The 22,061-nt window shown below is 40.9% G+C and overlaps 2 protein-coding genes across 3 annotated transcripts in view; one reads left to right on the top strand and one right to left on the bottom strand.

The window, feature by feature from the left end:
* Positions 1-9,387, bottom strand: part of LOC110965537 (actin, alpha cardiac muscle) — a 215,229-nt gene extending 205,842 nt beyond the window's left edge. Inside the window, exons 1-9 of one of the 2 annotated variants that reach the window (XM_022195485.2) lie at positions 9,360-9,387; positions 8,162-8,312; positions 7,924-8,052; positions 7,619-7,729; positions 7,445-7,529; positions 6,981-7,142; positions 6,697-6,888; positions 6,406-6,587; positions 6,076-6,321 (exon numbers count right to left, since the gene is read on the bottom strand). In XM_022195485.2, coding sequence (XP_022051177.1) covers positions 6,178-6,321; positions 6,406-6,587; positions 6,697-6,888; positions 6,981-7,142; positions 7,445-7,529; positions 7,619-7,729; positions 7,924-8,052; positions 8,162-8,290 — 1,134 coding nt within the window. In that variant the 5' untranslated portion in view covers positions 8,291-8,312; positions 9,360-9,387 and the 3' untranslated portion in view covers positions 6,076-6,177. Of the gene's footprint in view, positions 1-6,075; positions 6,322-6,405; positions 6,588-6,696; positions 6,889-6,980; positions 7,143-7,444; positions 7,530-7,618; positions 7,730-7,923; positions 8,053-8,161; positions 8,313-9,359 lie in introns of those variants that run through there. The other variant, XM_051955608.1, reaches the window with a different exon arrangement.
* Positions 9,388-17,365: 7,978 nt separating this feature from the next.
* The window catches only part of eif2ak4 (eukaryotic translation initiation factor 2 alpha kinase 4), a 30,458-nt gene continuing 25,762 nt past the window's right edge, over positions 17,366-22,061 (top strand). Inside the window, 10 exon segments of the mRNA XM_022195486.2 lie at positions 17,366-17,714; positions 17,841-17,956; positions 19,610-19,712; positions 19,831-20,004; positions 20,396-20,476; positions 20,604-20,743; positions 20,841-20,941; positions 21,031-21,188; positions 21,290-21,701; positions 21,704-21,827. Of these exon segments, the coding sequence (XP_022051178.2) occupies positions 17,586-17,714; positions 17,841-17,956; positions 19,610-19,712; positions 19,831-20,004; positions 20,396-20,476; positions 20,604-20,743; positions 20,841-20,941; positions 21,031-21,188; positions 21,290-21,701; positions 21,704-21,827 (1,538 nt within the window). The 5' untranslated portion in view covers positions 17,366-17,585.

Below are 22,061 nucleotides of genomic sequence, written 5' to 3'. Positions count from 1 at the left end.
GGAAATTGTAAAAAAAAGAAACACAAAGACTCTCTGCTCTGCATGGCAACTGAGAAGCCATGACTGACTCAGGGCAGTTGTGAGCATCAACCATGTGACCAAAATCCAGACACTTTTTAGGTGAAACTTTCAATTCATTTTCAATACATTTTATTCACCAGTTCAAATGGGTCATCACAAGACACTTCAATGAGGAAAGTAAAGACAAAATAATACAGAGAAATCCAACAAATCCAAAGTTTCCTTTGGACTCCCTGTCTGAGCAAGCACTTGGCGACAGTGGGGAGGTAAAACTCCCTTTTTCAGGAAGAACCCTCCGGCAGAACCAGGCTCAGACCGGGCGGCCATCTGCCTCGACCGGTTGGGGTGAGGGTAAACCCAGCGAATGATGCTGAGGTCAGGAACTGATATGGACTTTTGTTGATTTTAAAACAAAAACAAAAAACAAAAAAAAGGAATTGTAAGTCCGAAATGTGGATCCAGTCCATTAGTGCTGCTCAGTTCATCACATCCTTAAACTTGGACACAGCAGCAGCAGAACGTCTTCTTTCTCCAGGAGAAGATGCGTTGGAAGCAGTTCTTCTTCTTTGTCTTTGTCCTTCTCTGGTCCTTCTCATTGCCTTTAGTGTCTTCATCATTGTTATTGTCTCAATGTCTTTAGCAGTGTCACTGTCCTCAAGCTTACTGCTCTTCAGGTCACTTTCATCATCAGGCAAGCCTGTCAGGTTGATTCTATTCTCTGGATCTGCAGGCTAACCACTTACGCCACTGTGCAGCCCTCAGGTGGTTTAGCGTTCACTAAGGCTGAATCCCAAACCGCCCCCTACACACTATCCCTACACACTACCCCTCCGTTTGTGCGTTCCCACGGAGGGTCCTCCATATTAGGGGCCGTCCCAAACCGCGTAGTGCGGAGAGGGAATGGACTGTTCAGCCCTTAAATAGCGAGTCTGCATCGATGCTCACTCTGGACAACTTTTTCAGGAAGTGCAACGTCGAAATGGAGGAGGAAACAACATATCGATGTGAGTTCCACATGCGTCCTTTATTTCTCCCACACCTTTTTCACACTGACGGAACATCACAAAAAGAGTGGTGAAAAAAGATAAAACAAAAGAAACAAATCTTCTTCTCTGCTGACGTTTGATTTAATTGTGCACCCCCTGACACCTTAAAATTTGAACACAACTGACAGAATTCATTTATTCATTCATTCATTTGTTGGATTTGAAATGCCAGATAGTAGGATTGGAAAACGTGAGTGAAAAAAAAGTGGGATGCTTTCGTCTTCTGGAAGCAGCAGCGATCCTTGTTAGTTGCAACCTGTGCCACAGCGCTACAGCCATGCACAGTAGGCGTCTTTGTGTCACCATGGCAATGACGCCTTCCGTTTTCCGGTGACGATCGTATTTATACCCTCCCCCTTCAATAATAGGTCCTCCACAGCTGCGAGTGTGACTTCTTTTGGAGTGACACTCGGTAGTGTAGGGGGAGTGTATAGGGGGCGGTTTGGGATTCAGCCTAAATACCAACACTTTAGCCTCATTTAGTAGCTTACTAATGCACTAACGTGTAGAATAGTTTCAGATGCCTCAATAATTATACAGACACTACACTCATAAAACCATAAACATGAAGAATTTACTTTGAGCAGGAAGCAATTGTTTTACACCCTAAAATGTGTTATTCCATGTGCATGTAAAGGATACTTCTTCAAAAATGTTTGGCCACATGAACAATTTCTTCCATGGTTTTCTAGAACCAACTAACCCACAGACTCTCCCCTAAGGGATATTTTCAAAAGGTGAAATTTTTAAATATGTGATTCTGTTCAAGGTGTCAAAGTACAGTCATCGCAATCCTTAAGATCCAGTAATTATTCAGGGCTAGTAACTCTTGATGCTTCAAAATCATTAAAATAACTTGATTTTAATCTGTATGAAGCTAAAATTAGGTTAAAATAGGCTTAATTAAAAACTCTCCACTGCAGTCTGTTGGAATGATGTGCACTAACTGCGTTGTGTTGACACTTACAGTAGAGAATCACAGGAATACTGGAGTGTAAAAGTAGTAAAATGTTTACCAACGCTTTAGGGACTTTTGTAGATATTTTGTCATTCAAGTACAAGACAAATTAAAGATTTGTCTAAAGACGATCAATAGATGAAAAGTTAAGGATGAGAAATATTAATATGCCTTTACCCTTTTCCAGAACAGAACATTGATGTCAGTTCCAAATTTCATTCCATCCATGAAATGATCACAATACATTTCACAAATATGATGAAATACAATATAAGACAAATCTACTTCATTCACAATGGTGCCAAAAGAAAGACATTAACAATCTCATAAAAATTTCATAAAAATATAGTAGTTGGTCAGTATTATAACCACACAATGAAAGAGATAAGCTCAGTGTTGTTTGTTCACAGCAGTACTATGTGCTGTAGCACTGAATCACTGCAGTGTACTCACTCACCTGACTCTGTATCCTCATTGGGATTTATAACATTTTACTCTCGTGAAATTCCTCACAGCTGCAGTTACATGGTGGGAAACTCAAGCACTCTCACAAATGTTTGTGCTTAGCAAAAAATGAAAACGACTGTTTGCATCAATCTTGTCAAGAAATCATGCTCAATCAGATATACTACACTGAGGAATTAGATGTTCTTCTACAATCAAAGGTATTTTAATTACTTAATGTTTGGTAGCAAAAAGACAAATTGAGAGATAAAGAATAAGTTGTTTAATGGACTTTTCTACATTATTTGAAATGAATGTTTGAGTGTTGTGTAGTAAGTTACTACTGTTCTTTAGCTTCTGATAAATTCATTTTTTTTTTCTAAATAATATAGGACCACAATGAAGAAAAGAGGAAAATCCAACCTTTAATTCAAGTGCATTTATTCAATGGGGGAAAAAAAAATCACACATTAATAAATAATTCTTTTACATCAAATCATGTGTGTCACAATTATTGGCACCACTAATGTTAATACATTGTACAACCCCCTATTTACCAACAAAACAGCACCTAATCTTCTCCTATAATACATTTTTCTACAATTTTCAGTGTGAGAGCATGCTTCTGCAATAAAAACTAAATTTATTTTAAGGTTTTCAACACATCTTAACCAGGGACGCCAATAATTTTGGAGGGCGCTGTAAGTTTTTTGGAAAGTATAATGCCTGGCTAAAATATTGAGCTTTTGGGGTTCATTTTGATTTTACAATTTTCTTTATCTAACGTGAGACAAAAATCTACAGTATGCAAAAATCCATTCTAATAAACCTCCTTCCATTTACCACAATATAAAACTTTGTCATTAGTGTGGTATCAGTGTGGAGAACAACTGTCTTCCTGATAAGGTCACACTTGTTTTTCGTCTCCCGTCCTGCAGCTGTGCCTGTTGAACACAGGGTGGAAGCAAAGCCCAGGCTGTGCTCTGCTGGTTTTGCTGCATGTATGTATATAAAATCATCTTTTACTGAAGAGGGGAAGACAGGCTTTTTCATATGTTTGTGCGCGAGTGTGAATGTGGGGTCGGTCCTGGTGAATTTCTCGTGAGGAACAGAGGGATCAGCCAACACACACACACACACACACACACACACACACACACACACACACACACACACACACACACACACACACACACACACACACACACACACACACACACACACACACACTCACATACACTACCCATGAGATTACATTCAGTTATCACTTTGTTTCTTTTTTAACGTGGCTTTGTGTTTGGTGTGTGTGTGCAGCCCTCTGTTCCGTCTTTCTGTTCACTGACTTTAATTGACCCACCGTCTTGACTGTAATCTTAACTTCTGTCCCTTTTTTTTTCTTTGATTCTTTTTTTCATTGCCTCTTGGGACTGCTAATAAAATGATTGTTAAAAGTGAAACTCATCTTTGTGATTCTCCCGTTCATGACTTCACTCAAGATTTTTTTTTATTACAAATGTGATTTAATAATAATAATACCAAAACACAGTCTGTTCATATTGCTGCACACGTCATGTCTAGAGCTGTTCATGTTTTTTTTAAACATTACAAAACATTATTTCACTCCCTCTTACTAGTAGCCATGCTGATGGATTCGCCTTCATATGTTAAGACTTTAAAATACAGTCTGCTCTCAGTTTCTACCAACCAAATACAAGCTGAGAACTGCAGTCCAATGCAGTGAAAAGTGCACGTAAATGATGCCTATAAAAAGTATTCAACCCCCACGGAAGCTTCCCTGCTTACAGCTTTTCAAAACTGAATCACAATCAAGTTCATTTGGCTTTTTTTTTCTTTACCCCTCCTGTTGTCTTCATTTACAGGCACCAAAAAATATTGTTTCCTTGTCTGAAAAAAATCCAAAATTTCCCCAAATTTCTAAAAAAAAATGTGCAAATTCTTCAGGAAGAAAATCCCAATAATTCCATAAAAGTTTTATTTTAAAAAAATCCCCCAAATTTGGCAAGAAATTCTTTTAAATATTCTCAAGAAAAGAGTAAGCCTCTTCCAAAAAAAAAAAAAAATCCTAAAAATATCTAAAGTGATTACATGCATGTCAGTAAAACTTCTAATATTTTCCTTCAGAACATTCACATAAAAATCAACCAAAATCCAGTGAAATCCGCTGGATTTTGGTTGATTTTTATGTGAATGTTCTGAAGAAACATTTTTAACATTTCTTTTTTTCTAACAAAAAATGTTCAAAGATTTCCCAAAAATGTTGAAAATGTGGACATCAGACGTTTCACTGTAAAAATATTTCTTTTTCCACATTGTCAAACATTACACCGGGTCAATTTTGACCTGCAGGACGACACGAGGGTTAAAACAAGCTGCACCAGATCATTTCAGTTTGTGCAGAAGAAGAGTCAAATGACGCCTTCTTTTATGTTAATGCGTACAAAATTTGACGCCTGAAAGCCTGAGTTAACAAAGAAAGTTGCTAACCCCCTTCATGATACCTGTTGTCTCTGACTGGGGCTTTAGTTCCAGTCAAACCGACTTACACAAAGAAAGCCCCACTAGACCATAAACAGGAGCTATAGTCCCCCGACGCAGCAGCCTGGGTTTGATTCCAGTTCATGGCCCTTTGCTGCAGGTCTTCCCTCCATTCTTCTCCCTAATGTTCCTGTACTTTCCCTACTGCTATTGTAAGTGACAGAAAAATATGGAGATAAGTCTTCAGGAACCATTTTAAATCAAGAAAGTTGGAGTTATTCTTTTGTGTCAGCTGGTATTGGAGATGTTTGATGCTGTCCAGAGATGAAGACAACAAAAGAAGTGGAAATTTTAGTTGAAATGTTCGCTGTATCAGAACTTATTCAAAAAAGCTGTATCCGTCTCTGATTCTACACATCAGCTCTTATACAGAAAAACCAAAAAACACCTTGAGAATGTGTGAAAATGGCAACTTTTAAAAATGTTTTCTCAAGTTTTGCTGTTTCCATTTTCTACTGTGACACTTCCAACATTGAAAAAAATGCGTCACAGATGGGATTAATAATTCATATTGTGTTAGAATATGTGAATAATAATGTTAAAATAACACAATATTATGTTAAAAAAGTTGCATATTTGTAAAATACATTATAAAGTTTGTTAATGATAACTGCCACTTGCATGTTGGAAATGAAAGTGTTTTTCTGATTATGATTTGACAGAACATGGTCTGGTGGTAATAAACATTTTATTATTATTAACATGATTTTCTTTTTTATTGTCATTGCAAAGCACCTTGTGATTTTGTAGCTGTGAAACGCTGATTGATATGTTACTATAAATGACAGTATTAGAATATTGTAACTGAAGCATCTTCTTAAATGAACTGAAGTTGTCAAATAAATGTAGTGGAGCAGAAAGTATAATATTTGGACTCTAAAATGTTGTCAAGTGGAAGTTAAAACTAGAGTAAATGTTAAAAACGTAAGTACACATTACTCAGACATGTGTATCTTTGCATAAACACATCAATTTTTCAGCTACAGTTTAAATAGTTAAACCTCCCCTATTCATTTTGCACATCTGTCAGTCACAAAAACAGTGCACCAGTTACTCTCACAAGGGCTTATCTTTATTACAATAGAACATACACATATATATACAGGAGACAACAACGTACAAATGCATGGATGAAGGTAGGGGGTGGTGCGCTTAGAAGCATTTCCTGTGGACAATGGAGGGACCGGCCTCATCGTACTCCTGCTTGCTGATCCACATCTGCTGGAAGGTGGACAGGGAAGCCAGGATGGAGCCACCGATCCAGACAGAGTACTTCCTCTCAGGAGGAGCAATGATCTAGGTAAAGAATAAACAAAATGTAAATTTTACAAAGTGTTCATTTATTTTGTGAATACCTAAAAACCTTTGTAGTTCTGTCACCTTGATCTTCATGGTGCTGGGGGCCAGAGCAGTGATCTCCTTCTGCATACGGTCAGCAATACCAGGGTACATGGTGGTACCACCGGAGAGCACATTGTTGGCGTACAGGTCCTTACGGATGTCAATGTCACACTTCATGATGCTGTTGTAAGCAGTCTCATGGATACCAGCAGACTCCATACCTGGTGGTGAACAAGCAAACATTATTTGAGCTCTGTTACAGAGAAAAAAAAACAGCATGATCCTCTAGTAAACAGACGTAACCAGATCAGGTGGAGGTGCTGAGCTCACCAATGAAAGAGGGCTGGAAGAGGGTCTCTGGGCAACGGAAACGCTCATTACCAATGGTGATGACCTGACCGTCAGGCAACTCATAGCTCTTCTCCAGGGAGGAAGAGGAGGCAGCCGTGGCCATCTCATTCTCAAAGTCCAGAGCCACGTAGCACAGCTTCTCTTTGATGTCGCGCACGATCTCACGCTCAGCTGAGGGGCAGAAAGTTGGAGCATTTAGGAAAAACACATCGTCACCTATAATACACAAATCTAACTGCTTAACCATTATGGCATAGTTGTACCAGTTGTGACAAAGGAGTAGCCACGCTCAGTCAGGATCTTCATCAGGTAGTCGGTCAGGTCACGACCAGCCAGATCCAGACGCATGATGGCGTGTGGCAGAGCATAACCCTCATAGATGGGGACGTTGTGGGTCACACCATCACCAGAGTCCAGCACAATGCCTTTAACAAGCAAACGAGAGCCATAGTTAGCCAGCATGCTTGTGAAGGTGAAGCAGCTTAAAATTAGTCTGTCACCTCCAACTATGTCTCACATCATAAACTATACAATGCTGCTGACATCACTCTGCAGAAGACGGATTAACACCTCGCTCTGACAATGAGACAAGAATCCATGCAGATGACAGAGTATAAATGAGGAACATTCTTTCCCTTACGTGACAGTTTAATACATACTGGAGCTGAATAATTTAAGGTAACTGTATAGCAGATTAATTTGGCTAATGTGAATAAAATTTACTGACCAGTGGTACGACCAGAGGCGTACAGAGACAGCACAGCCTGGATGGCAACATACATGGCAGGAACGTTGAAGGTCTCAAACATAATCTGCAAGAAAAAGCAACCAGAATGAGAAAAAGTTGGCCACAACTGAAGTTTAAATCCAACATAAAACAAATACAATGCACTCCAAATACCTGAGTCATCTTCTCCCTGTTGGCTTTGGGGTTGAGGGGGGCCTCAGTGAGCAGGGTGGGGTGCTCCTCAGGGGCTACACGCAGCTCATTGTAAAAGGTGTGGTGCCAGATCTGACAGAGAAAAAAGAACAGCTGACATCAGGGTCTTTAACAAATGCTGGCTGATAAAACAACAAGAGAGTAAAGCGCAGATTCTAAAAATAAAGCAGCTTTTATGAAGGTGGCTGGCCAAGCTGTAAATTCTTCAGGATGCGGAGGGTCAGCTGTCATGAATGTTGTAAATGAGCATCCCTGTCAACACACACCTTCTCCATATCATCCCAGTTGGTGATGATGCCATGCTCGATGGGGTACTTCAGGGTCAGGATACCCCTCTTGCTCTGGGCCTCGTCTCCTACGTAGCTGTCCTTCTGACCCATACCCACCATCACACCCTGAGGGATTAAACAAGAGAGGAACATAAGACACATGATAAAAATATGAACACTTTTTGTCACTCATACCTAGAATGGAGAGATTTTTTTGAAATTTTGTTGACCGTACCTGGTGGCGGGGCCTTCCAACGATGGAAGGGAAGACAGCACGGGGAGCGTCATCTCCAGCAAATCCAGCCTTGACCAAGCCAGAGCCATTGTCGCACACGAGGGCGGTAGTCTCGTCGTCGTCACACATGATTAGGCTTTACTGGGGTGGTCTAAAACAGAAAGAGAGAAGGTTCAGGCTGGTCACAGCTGATTGAACTGTCAATCTTACAACATGACGCCCTGTTATAGCTCAACAATCACACACTTTATCACCGGAGTGACTGGCGATGTGATGAAATGACTAGATTTGCTATGTCTGGCAAAGTACGTGATAATCATTCAATCAGCAGTATTATTATGTGCATTAGCTCTAATCCACAGTGCACTGAAGATCTGCCAGCGCTGATAACTGGTCTTAAGGTATTATCACTCGCAGACACTGACACAACCAACTTCAACGCGTGCTATCTATAGGGAGCTAATAAGACATACCAATCTGATGCTATTTTGGTCCTAACCTTCTGGTACAACTACTGATACCATATCTCCACAGCCTTGATTGTTCCTGGTACATCTCAGAGCTGCTGAGGTAGCACCAAAAAGGGGTATAACATTGAGAGACCTGTGATCTATTTTAAGCTTTAAGCTCAGCACCCCGACAGTGCTTAACGGGGCGAAACAAGTGACACACAGATCTCCTGCTATTTCAGGTCTGGGAAAAGTGCCAGGAAAGTACCCATCTGTCTGTACACTGTTGTTCTACTAGATGGCTCTCTGCCCCAGCTGCCTGTTAACTTCATTCATTCATTGGTACATCAGTAAATCTGGATAACTTCCTCTCAGATTTTGTGCACTATGCCATGTAATATTTCAACAACACATCTTTAAGCCTTATCTTGGATGTCCCAAAGAAACTTTCCATACTAGTGAGTGTTTATATGACAGTAAAATTTAATCCAGTGAGTGTTTATTTAAACACCGCATGGCAATCAAGACATCATAACCAACATTAGCACTAATTGAAGCTTTAACCATGTTCACACAAGTTCAGCCAGGAGTTACTTTCTGAGAAAACTGAGCTGAAGTTACACCATCTATTCATTCATCTAACAATCATTCCCTCAAAACTACATCTCCTGAAACAGTCAACAGCTAATACAACAAATAGCAAAGACATCCTTCATGATTTGGAGAGACAAGCTTTGAAATATACTCACCAAGGTGCACTGGTATACGGATGCTTCCACTGGGACGAAGCCTCAGGGTGAGGAGATCCCCTTAAATAAGGCCCACACTGGGTCTGGGGACCAGGGGCGGGGCTGAGGGTTCATAGAAGTCCTAATAAGAGCTGACAAAAATCTACAAGCCCCAGGAAAAGTGTGTTTTACATACATGGTTGTGACCTCTTCTGAGATGAGAATGCTTGCCTGACCTACATATTTAATGGAAAGTTTTTGAGGATAAAACATTCAGAAGCTGGTGCAGTGGGTTTTCTGTTGATAGGCTTTTATTAAGTCAAGCATTTGTCTCCTTTATGATCATTTTGAACGTTATGTAACCTCATTAAACAACATGAATGTTATTATTTCAGAAAGAAACACAGAGAACAATCTGAATTTTTAATATTTTGCGTGAACCTTTTCAAATATGTGACTTCCCACCTTAGTGCAATAGTTACACCTCTTAAATAATACGTCAGAATCAAGAAACAGTGTCAATATCATGGTTTGAAGTGTTGTAATTTCTGCTACTCTGATACCTAAAGATGCACTACATCAGGCCAGAACGCATGTGTGAAGTCCGTTAGAGGTATTACTGTTCTCATAACCACCCAGAAGGCCTGCTCTGTTGACCCAGTCAAGGCAGCATCACTGGTGTCTTGTTAAGGAGATGAAAACATTGTATATGTCTGTGAACCCTGGTATGTGCGCTGAGCCTCCTCAACGTGTGGAACAGCTGATGGTAACGCCAGCCAGGCTCTGTGTCTGATCTGGCTGTCTGAGTGGCTTGTCGGTGTCGGTGCCTCGTCCTGATTGGCTCAGCTGTCTCCTTGTAAGGTTATGGTGAGCAGCAGAGACATTAATGAGCAGCCACTGAGGCCCCTGAGCTGTGAGTTTGCAAAGAGAAGCTCCATATCTGTGTCAGCCATGACTTACAGTGCATTTTCATCAATGTACACTGCACCTCATGAGGTAACACTCTCATCGCAATGGAATGATGCAAACTTTTGAGATATTGTTTGTTAGTGCAACATAATTCCCAAAGAAAGTCTCATATGGTCAGATCTCAGAGCTTAGCATTCATGTATTTGCAATGGCAAGTAAATTAGACCTTCATGTAAAGAGGAATGACTCAGATGTCAAAGTGTAGTATATAAGTGAAATTATATCATTGCTAAAGGAATGTCAGAGCATTCTTTCGCTCCACAGTGCTCCAGTAGATAGTAGAGCCTCCTATTTATAGATGTATCTCCATGGATAGGAGCTGGATGCAACTGAAGCATCTCATAGTTATTTGTGGGACAAATAGGACTTTAACAGATTGGATTTTTATTGTTTTGATACTGGAATAAGACAGGTGTGCTTATGATCAGTCTGCCAAGCAACAGTGAGAAGCAACATTCAAACATGAACACTGAGGCATTGAAGAGTATAAAAATCAATTGACGATTGTCCCAGAAACAGTTTGTTCAGTACTATGAGAGAGCTGTGTTCTTGTTTCACACTGGTAAAATGTTGTTAAGGTCTTATACGACACTGCCTATTCATGATTCACTATCTACACAGTGCTGCAAGAATTTCTATGAGTGACACCTTTCTTCATTTTGAACCACCTCTGTGACTTCTGAATTTTGACTTACACAGCTGAACACTGACTAACACATGTGATTTTCATATTTCTTGTGTGATTCTTTTAATTTATAAATTGTCTATGTATTATTTATTCTATCATTTATCACTTTTGACATTCATGCTGATGCAGGATTTGTCTGCCTCATGTTTCAGTTTTCATTGGTAGAAAATGAGTAAGTACTTTACGAAAATACTGTACCATTTTAAGATACCCATACTGAGTGGTGGAATGTAACTAGGCATATATACTCAAATACTAAGTCTGCACTTGATGTACTTTATTTGCCTGTTTTGTACAACTTTGCATTCCTCATCTCACAGTCAAATATTGGCCTGTGAGAGGGGCGTCATTCCAGACGTCATTCCAGACGTCCCTCCCAGCGCTAACGCGTTCCAGTTCTTCCTGGGGGATCCCGAGGCATTCACAGTCCAGACAAGATATATAATCCCTCCTGTTTGGGGTCTACTCCGTGGTCTCTTCCAAGGCAGACATGCTCAAAAAAACCTCTGAAGGAAGTCTCCCAGAAGGCATCCAAATCAGACGTGCAAACCACCTCAAATGGCTCCTTTCAGTGAAAAGGAGCAGTGAATACTCCAAGCTTCCTCTGGATTTCCAAGCTTTTCACCCTGTCTCTCAGGCTGAGTCTCACAGAGTAAACTTGAAGAGTTCATTTGCAAAAACAGATCCTTCCGTTTTGATAAATTTTCAGAAAACTTTTTTTTTATTGTTTACTTGAGATAATATCAATCAAACTGAAGTTGAGTGTATTTGACTCAGTAGAAAATACATGACAAAATGATTCTGCCAATCACTACCCAGAGGTCATGACCAGTGGTGAGTGTTGGAATGTAGATAGACTGGTAAATTGCTTGGGTAAGCAACCCCCCCACCAACCTGGAAGGAGCATTCCACTGGTTTCCAGCAGAGAACCATGGCCTCGGACTGGAAGGTGCTGACTTGCATCCCAGTCACTTTACAGTCGGCTGCAAACTGCTCCAGTGTATGCTAATAGTCATGGTCTGATGAAGCCAACAGTACCACGTCATCTGCAAAAAGCAGAAATGTGATTATGAGGTCCCCAAATCAGACACTCTCCTCCAGGCATGGAATGGCTGATCGGGAGGACCGGGACAATTCCTGGCGGGCTGGTCTGATGTTTGGGCCATGAGGGAACACCGGCCCTCATGGCACTAGGTTGATCATTATGTCCCAGGTCCGCCTCCACCTCCACTGGCAGCTCTTCTCTTTTTTCTGCTTTTTCTTTCTTTTCTTTTTGCAGACGCACCGCAACATAACACATCTGTGCAAACGGTCAGTGGTGTTTGAAAGATGGAAACAGAAAGAGCAAAGGTGGCACGGAGAAGACAAGAATTAAAAAGAAGAAAACTCTGGAAACAGACGCAGCCAGATGTGCTGAAATCAGAAATTTATTCACTAAAACAAGCTCGCGGTTTGAAACGAGGACCATGAAACGGTTATGGCAAGATGTAGAACTTTGCAAACCACCATTCAGGTTAATTAATTATCAAGTCAATGAATTGTGGCATCTAACATAACGTTACATAATTTAAATGATAGTATGATGCTGGGAAACTTTGTCTTGTGAACACTAATTTGCTTGATATTTGATACTGTGATGTTGTAAAGAATAGTGTTGGAGATTTGCTCTTTAATTCATGTTCTCATATTTGTGAAATGTAACTTGTGATGGAACTGTTTCCTCACAGAAGAAACAGAGATGATAGTGTTATTAGAAAGTGCAACACTATTTTTAATATATTTTGATTTATTCTTTAATTTCACTTTTAAGGTTTGGATATCTGTGAGCACTTATTTGAACAGATTATAGATTCAGCTATTGTTTTAAGAATAATGTTGGAGATGTGCACTCATGTTGAAATAAATCCACATTGTGAGGCAACCCTTACTTGCACTGAATTGGAAAGATTTTAGAAGAATACACTGAATTACAAGACTTTACAGAACAGAGTGCTATTGTAGACTTTACATGTAAGGTTATAATTACAAGATTTTAATAATAATAGGACCAGTCTGAGGCATGAAACTCCAGAGCTGAAAATGAGTTCCACTTCGACCCTGCTCTCCTCACATCAGCAACGTCTCAATATCCTGTCCATGAACACCACAAACAGGACTGGAGACAAGGAGCGGCCCTGGCGATGTCCATCAGCCACTGGAAATGTGTCTGACTTGCTAAGAAAACAAACACAGCTCTATGTTTGGTTGTATAGGGACTGAATGGCTTGTAATAGTGAGCGCAGCACATGATATTCCAGCCGGGGCCCTGTGAGTATCCCTACACCTCTCATTCTGGGCAACTCTGGAAAAGAAAAGAGTCAAACCCCTTTCACAAGTTTGATTCCAGAATCCTTGCTGTGCATGGAGGTGAACCCGCTGTATATAGCCTGTACCACTCTACCTCCCACATCAAATCAATTTCCTTCCCCACCAGTGAAATGACATTTCATGTCCCCACAACCACCAACAGGGAATGGCATGCCTAGGTGCCCACTCTTGCCTACTGAATGGTGTACATAATACCAGATCTTGATTTTCAGCCCTTTGGCTGGCGACCCCATTTTACTTCTTCAGTACATGACCGATTCAAGCTCCACAGGGCCCCAAGGCTCAGCCACCAGACACATCCTGGCAAGCTTTCCTCCCCATGCCTGGCTTCAGGAGTGGGCCTTGTTTTCCTAGTCTAGGCGAGATGGCAGCTTTCCTTGTTTCAGATTTCATCAAGTTTGTTTGATCTGTGATCCTGAGAGCTATGTTCCTGTCTACTGAATACCGTGTACCTCTAAAGTCTGGTGATTGTAATTTTTCTGATAAACTGAAAGTATTCTAAAGTTTAGATGTAGAAAAAATGTCATATTGGTGTAATTACTCTAATATTAAGGGATTATTCTGTCTAAATTATTTTGATATTAACATTTAAATTTACAGTATGAAATTGGTCATGTATCAGCAAAAACATACCTGTAAGTCTACAGAAACAAGATGTCAAAAGTATTGGATATGTATATAAAATGTCTGTCTATTAAATAATGGTAATTTCATTGCATGTTGGAAAATACTGTAATTTACAGTAACTATGCCTCCTCCTGACAGGTGTGGTCAAAGGCATTATATAATCTCATTTCTTCAGCATATTTTTGGACAAATATGCTGAGGTTAATTGATGACTCTAAATTGCCCATAGGTGTGAATGCGAGTGTGATTGTTCGTCTGTATATGTAGCCCTGTGACAGACTGGTGACCTGTCCAGGGTGTCCCCTGCCTTCGCCCGAGTCAGCTGGGATAGGCTCCAGCACCCCCCGCGACCCTAGTGAGGATAAAGCGGTGTATAGAGGATGGATGGATGGATATTTTTGGACTGTGGGAGGAAGCCGGAGCACCCGGAGAAAACCCATGCATTCACAGGGAGAACATGCAAACTCCATGCAGAAAGATCCCGGGAAAGCCAGGATGCGAACCAGGGATCTTCTCACTGCAAGGCGAAAGTGCTAACCACTACGTCATTGTGCAGCCATAATCGCAACCAATAAACAGAAAATACCAAAGACTAGTGAATAATATGTAAGTGGAAGACACATCACTTACATTACAACTACATGCAATTAGCTCCTGCATAAATCCAGTGGTTTCCCAGGTGCAGAAATGGGCAAATATTTTTCATATATTAAGTGTTATATGGAAAATTCTTCTTGTGATGATCATAGTTTGGGAAATGTCAATAATTAGCACTAACATTGATTCTGATTGATGTTTTTCACAGGCTGGGATATGTCAGTGTTTATCATCGGGATTGATTTTGATGCATTGCTATTTTTTGAGCAGTATAAAATTACAGATTCTGATATGCTAACTGAGAGTGTCACAGCTCCCTTCTCCTCTGCCCTGTCTGTCCTGCCTGCCTGCCTGTCTCCCATCCGCTCCTCTGCCCTGTCTGTCCTGCCTGCCTGTCTCCCATCCGCTCCTCTGCCCTGTCTGTCCTGCCTGCCTGTCTCCCATCCGCTCCTCTGCCCTGTCTGTCCTGCCTGCCTGTCTCCCATCCGCTCCTCTGCCCTGTCTGTCCTGCCTGCCTGTCTCCCATCCGCTCCTCTGCCCTGTCTGTCCTGCCTGTCTCCCATCCGCTCCTCTGCCCTGTCTGTCCTGCCTGCCTGTCTCCCATCCGCTCCTCTGCCCTGTCTGTCCTGCCTGTCTCCCATCCGCTCCTCTGCCCTGTCTGTCCTGCCTGTCTCCCATCCGCTCCTCTGCCCTGTCTGTCTTGCTGTCTCCCATCCGCTCCTCTGCCTTGTCTCTCCCTCTGCAGCTCGGTGCCTGAGTAGAGTCTTGCTTCTCAGCTGACTCCACTCAGGCAAAAAACCACCTCTACGGCTCCCGGACAGCTGACAATCATCTACCTGATTACATACATCTGCAATAAGTACCAGCTCATCCTTCCACTCTCTGCCAGATTGTTAAACAAGAACCATGCAGTTCAGTTTTGCTCTCTAGCCTCTCACTAGATCCGTTTTGAGTTCCTGCCTTGTTTTTACTTTGTTTTTTCCTTCTGCCTCTGCCAGATTCAGCTGTCCGGAATCCCTGCTGTCCTCCTTCCCCTCCGACTCTCCCCAACCCAAGTCATCACCGGTTTTTCTCCTGCCTGGACCCCCATTCCTGCCTAGACCCCTACTCCTGCCTGGACCCTTTCTGCCCCTGCCTGGACCCCCCGTTCCTGGACAAAACCCCCCACTTCACCAGCCTCTCCCCACTCTTGCAATAAATCACTCTAAATCTCCTCTGGTCTTGGTAGTGTGGCTCTCTGCTCGGGCCCAGCCCTCCCTAGTTCGTGACAGAGAGTCTCTGTAAAATGTCCATGGTTGTTCAATTGTCCGATCAAGGCTTTTATCCTCTGATTGGCCTGTTGCCTTAAATTACTCTAGTAAAAGCACAAGTTCCCTTTGTAAAAGGACAAGATTAGGAACAGTTCATCCTCAGTCATCTGCTCAGCAGGCTGCATGATTTGCTCCAGAGCTTTCTGAGCTGTGAATTTTAGATTCATCTTTCCAGGTGTGATACGAAAGACCAGCTTCCTCAAAGCTATACATATTTATAGTTCTGGTTGCAATACGACCTGTAGAAAATTACTGATGGTCTAAAATTAGCTAAACCAGCTAAATCTAGACTATTGGCTTTCACATGAGTGCACATTTGAGGTGTTGCATGGTTGTATTACTTGAAGAGATGTAAGTGTGACAGCCTACTGTAACAGACATCCAGAAATCTACTGCACCTTTGAGGTATCATATGTTCTGTTGAGTCTGAAGGCCTGTTTGTGTATGTGAGTAAGAGAGAGGTGGAATTATAGATCTGCAGTACATTATATCTTCTGTATTTCAAAATGTACACTGACATGTTCATGTGCACACACATGGGTTTTCTGTCAAATTCAGATATTAGAGAGATTTAGATGAAATGTTCTTGTAACTTGATGTGAAATGATCAATATATGTGTTATAACATATTTTGGGTGACTTGTGCATTTGTCAAATTGTGTTTAACACTACAGTGTTGATTATGCTGTGAATTTTCACAGGTAATTTTAATATTAAAAATTATACTCCTCAAGGATTATATAAAGGTCAACTTGACCTGACTGTATGATTTACAACTAAGGTTACAATCCAACCAAAACATGTTTAAAAACTAAAAAGTCAGAAGTCTCCCTGGATTCCTTATAAGCAAGCTTTATTTTCATTGGTTTCATTTTTAATTTATCTTTTATTTTTCAAACATTTTGATATATTTTGAAAGTAATGGCAGAAAAACTCCAAATCAGTGAGGATAATTGGGTGGACTCCAAACTTGATAGAAAACATAATAGTAATAATAATAATAATAATAATAATAATAATGATAATAATAATAATAATGATAACAATAATTCCTGTTGTTATGATTGTTATTAATAATGTTATTATTATCAACGTATTCATTTTTGTTAATGTTTTATTTATTATTTTTGTTGTTGTTGTTGTTATTATTGCAACACAGTGGCACTAGTAAGAGACCTTAAGAACAAAAAGGCAATGCAATTAAAGTTAATCTTTTTCTTAAAAAAATAAATAAAAATGAATAAAACATACGGACCAGTATTTTATGCTGAGTCATGTATTATTTAAAATTTAATTTGTTTTCATGTTTTTATATACCCCCCTGGTATGGACATGATGGTAAATTATAAGTGTTAAAATAAAAAAAAAAACTGCAAATGTATTAAAATAAAAACACCCTCTTCGCTGTAGTATTTTTCTCCCCTCTAGTGACCATTTTGGAGAACGCACGGTGATGACGTTTCATCTGCGACGCACATCCTGTAACAGTCATGCGCCAACTGCAGCGTTGTTGTGGCAGGCTGTCCACTGTGTGGCAAGTTGGTGAATACTGAGTTAGTTTCTGACAGCGAGCTGCATTTCTGGAGAAGTTTGAGCTTCCACAGAGTGAGAGGAGCGGCGTCCTGCTTGCTGTCTGACGGCTGTGGGAGACACAGGACCAGGAGGACTGCCATGTAGCTGAGCAGAAGAATGAGCAGTCAGCACACTCCAACAGACTGGACAGACGACTACACGGTGCAGCAGGAAAATGAACTAGAAGCCCTCGCGTCTATCTTTGGAGATGACTTCCAAGATCTGCGGAACAAGGATCCGTGGAAGGTAGCTAAACATGTTAGCAGAGAGCATCTCCTCCAGTGAGCTAATAAGGTGGCTAAAAGTTGACACGTCTCCGTATGTTAGCTGTAGTAAACTGCACCACTGAGCCCATTTTGACTTGGTTTCCAGGTTAAAAGGCCTCCAGAGGTGCATCTCTGCCTGCGACCCAACGGGCTCAACAATGGACAGGAATGCTACGTGACTGTAGACCTGCAGGTCAAATGTTTCCCCACATACCCGGACGTGTGAGTGCTGACCCCTGACCTTTTACACTGCCACCGTTACTGCCTCTGGCATCCATGCACATAATGAACAACTGCTCCAGCAAGTTACTGAATGTCTGTAATAAATTAATCTCCAAATACCGTTCAAATATCAGAAAAGAGTCCATATTCAGAAATTAAAAATTGAAGACAGGGACAGGACCGAGGGGTGTCCAGAGTCTGTCCACCCCTCACAGCCAGTAATAAAACTTGTTAGATGTCTATACACATAATAATAACAGTGGAGTTACGTCCAGTAACTATTATTTTTCTGCAAGAATTTTTTCACAGAACCATTTTTTGGCAGTCATTGTTTTCAAACAGATGCATTTTAACAGCACAGCATCCCCGATTCCACCACAAAATTGTGTTTCATATTATTACCATTGTAGAGATAACATAAAAATGTTTTTTACATGTAAATAAGGAATCCTTTTGCACATGTTTGTAGTTTACATGTGTATGATTTAGAATACAATAACATTTATTAGTCCCACAAGGGGAAATTTGCAATGTCACAGTAAGAAAAATCAAGAAAACACAACTGTAAATTAAAGACATAAGATATATAGAATATAAATAAGAAAACCTGAAGAACAAAAGGATATTAACAACACAAGTTTAAAATGTATATACAAATGAATTACAGCTGGGTTTATTGCACAACATGACAACTGTCATTAAGTGAGTGTTTGTGACAGCGAACTGTCATGTACAATTAATTTTAGGTTGAGCTGTGGACCTGTTTGAAGTTCTTGTAAATGCAATATTGACCCTGAACCTGCAGTCAAAACATGAAAAATGGTAAACAAAACGATGCATAGACGTAGTGTAATATCTCAGTCAGGTGGGGGAGTCCTGATCCAAACAAAGACACTGATATGTACTTATCATATGTAACTAAATTAGTAAGTAGGTAAATCGTAATTATCTTATGAGTTTTATCAACAATTCATATACATAACTGCCATTTTTTTAATCAGTTGGATGTTACATAAAAACCTGTTATGTGCTACTTCGTGCTTCTACGTGGCAGTCTTGCCTGCATAAACAAAAGATAAGACTGAGTGACAAAAAAATTACTTTTTAGCCTACAGTGATTAGTTTTAATTAAAAACAAGCAAAATGACTTAACCCAATAAATCAAACAAACAAACAAAAAACACTATATTGTTCTACCCTGGTGTAAGTAATAGTCTCAATTTGGTCACACTTGTAGACATTGCCTGACTACCTAAGCAGCTACAAAATGTTACAAAACTGTTATATTGGTATTTTTACTTATTCTGTTGTGCTCTGATTTTTTTCTTGCAACTAAAAAATAAAACAGCAACTCAGAAATGTTAAAATGCAAGGCACATGTTAGCAGCATTGTCATTAACATGTTTTCATGCACATTTACAGTTTCACACTCAAGTTCTGACACAAAACATATTGCCACCACTCCTTTCCTGTGTGAAACCAAGTTGTCTTGTGATACTAGTGAGATTTCAGCATATTATGATAAGGTTAATCTCATCTATAAATCCAAATTCAACCTGTTCGAGAGGAAAAACTGCTCAAGGAAAGAAAGAGTGCTGAAGCCTAGATATCATCTCATCGTGATCATTTACTGACATATTATGTCACCAACAGTCCTCCGGAGCTGGAGCTGAAGAATGCCAAAGGCCTGTCCAACGAAAACCTCCAAAACCTCCAGAGTGAACTTACCAAGCTGGCAGCGGGGCGATGTGGGGAGGTGAGGAAGCACGGACACACACGAGAACATAAAATCACCCCCAGATTCCAGCTAGCTTAAATTTCCCTCGAGATTAATAGAGTATCTATCCATCTAACCTATTTGCCTGTCTGCTTAGGTGATGATTTATGAGCTAGCAGATCACATCCAGGGCTTCCTGAGCGAGCACAACAAGCCTCCGTCTCGTTCCTTCCATGAGGAGATGATGAAGAACCAGCGCAAGCAGCAGGAGAAACGAGCCCTGGAGGAGCAGCAGAGGATGGACCAGCGGCGCAAGCAAGAGGAGGAGATGGTGAGGAAGGGGCACAAAAAATAGAACATTCTTGCTGAATTAGCTTTGTCTGGTATTGTGGTGTATTGTAATTTCAAGTGATTGATCAGACTCATTCACAAAGGCTAAATAATCTTGATTTTCCTTTTGTTCAATACACACAAAGTCGAGAACACTGTCAGTTGGCCGAGACAATTTACCAGAAATACTGCATATTATGGTTACACACCATGTAATGATTTTTTTGGGCTAAATATTGGTCATTTATAGGTAGACTGCTTTACCTGAAAGACCTCTGTATTTTTTTTTTTTTAAATTCTGAGGATATGACAACTCACATACCCTGCTGCTTAAATAATTGATAGAAGCTTTAGTTTGCAGGATTTTACTGTGGTGTTTTTCACTCTTGTAGGAAAAAGAGATCATGGCTGTAATGCAAAAAAGAGAGGAAGAAAGACGAGAGGAAAAGAGAAGAAAGGAAATGGCCAAACAGGTATTTGTGCTGTAGTTTTGCAACCGATCACTGCAGAAAACATGCACAGTTTATATTTTATATGTGCATCTACATAGGAACCTAAATAGTCATGTAATTAACTTTTTTAATGTCTCTATGTTCACAGGAGCTACGTGAGAGCATGGAACAGTCGGTCTCTGTGTTGGGGAAGAGCCCACCTAGCCCTGGTGAAGCAACTCCTGAACTGATTGAAGCTAGGAAAGCAGCGGGTAACCGCCGCCGGACTACCTCCAACACACGTCACAGGTACACAGCATACTTACACCATATGAACAAATACTGTAACACACTTCACACGAGTTAGAAATGTAGTAATAATGCTTAAATGGATCTCTTTTGTCAGGCGTGACACAATTAATGAAGACAACCATCGGTCACAGGAGCCTCTTCACTTCAACAGCAGCACTTTTGGAGAACTTCTTGTCTACAGAGGGAAGAATTTAGGTGATGACTATGAAACAGTGCTGCTCATCTGGTGCCATGCTGCTTAATCCGCCTTGATAAGCCTTTTGTACATTTGTGTTTTCGGACAGGCGGAAGCGAACGACTGAACCGTAATGTTTATTATGGATTTGAGGCAATCTCTGGAGAGTTTGCTGTGATCTATGAGTGGTCGCTGCGCTGGAACAAGAAGATGGGCAAGTTCTTCACCACCCAGGAGAAAGGAAAGATTGAGAACTGTAAAAAACAGGCAAGTAGAAAAGGGGCAGTTAGAATTAAGAGGTGAAATTATGTGTTTGTAATCGTAGAAGCAGGGAAATCTGCTTTTAATGCCTCTAAAATTCTGTGCAGATCAACGGGGCAGAGAATGAGTTCAACTCCCTCCTGCGGCTGGATCATCCAAACTTGGTGCGTTACATGGCGCTGAGCTCCACAGAGAAGGAGGACTGCCTGGTGGTCAACCTGCTTGTGGAGCATGTGGCTGGGATCAACTTGAACCAAAGCCTGAACACCCACACCCCAGTCCCTCTGGATAAACTCTGCCATTACACGGCCCAGCTGCTGGCCGCCCTCGACTATCTTCACTCCAACTCTGTGGTGCACAAACAGCTGGGGCCGTCCAGCGTTCTGGTGGACTCTGAGGGCCACATTCGATTGACTGATTACAGCTTATCAAAGCGATTTGCAGATATCTGCAAAGAAGACATTTTCGAGCAGGCCCATGTGCGTTTCTCTGAGGATACGGCAATGCCGACCAAAACAGGCAAAAAGGGGATGTGTGGAACCTGGGGCTGATGCTGCTGGCTCTGAGCCAGGGGAAAGAAGCAAAGGAGTATCCAGTGACGGTGCCAGCCAACCTGCCTGCTGACTTTCAGGATTTCCTTCACAAGTATGTATAGTTACAAGCCTTGCCAGGTTCTTAGACCAGTGACTTAGCTTGTTTGCTGAAGGAGGAGAAGAGGAAGCACTCCTGCACACTGTCCTTTTATTTGCAGTAAACTTTACTAGAAGTACTGTGTTTTGGTTCTGAGACAGTCATCAGATAAAAAAATAACATCTAAGGTACCAAATGTGTACTGTAATTGTATTTTTCTTAAAAGTTACTGGAAGGTAGAGGACAGTG

The sequence above is a fragment of the Acanthochromis polyacanthus genome, chromosome 1, assembly GCF_021347895.1.
Source record: "Acanthochromis polyacanthus isolate Apoly-LR-REF ecotype Palm Island chromosome 1, KAUST_Apoly_ChrSc, whole genome shotgun sequence".
In the NCBI taxonomy this organism is placed as follows: Eukaryota; Metazoa; Chordata; class Actinopteri; family Pomacentridae; genus Acanthochromis; species Acanthochromis polyacanthus.
The sequence above is the reverse complement of the archived record's forward strand: the minus strand, read 5'-3'. Positions and strand labels throughout refer to the sequence as shown.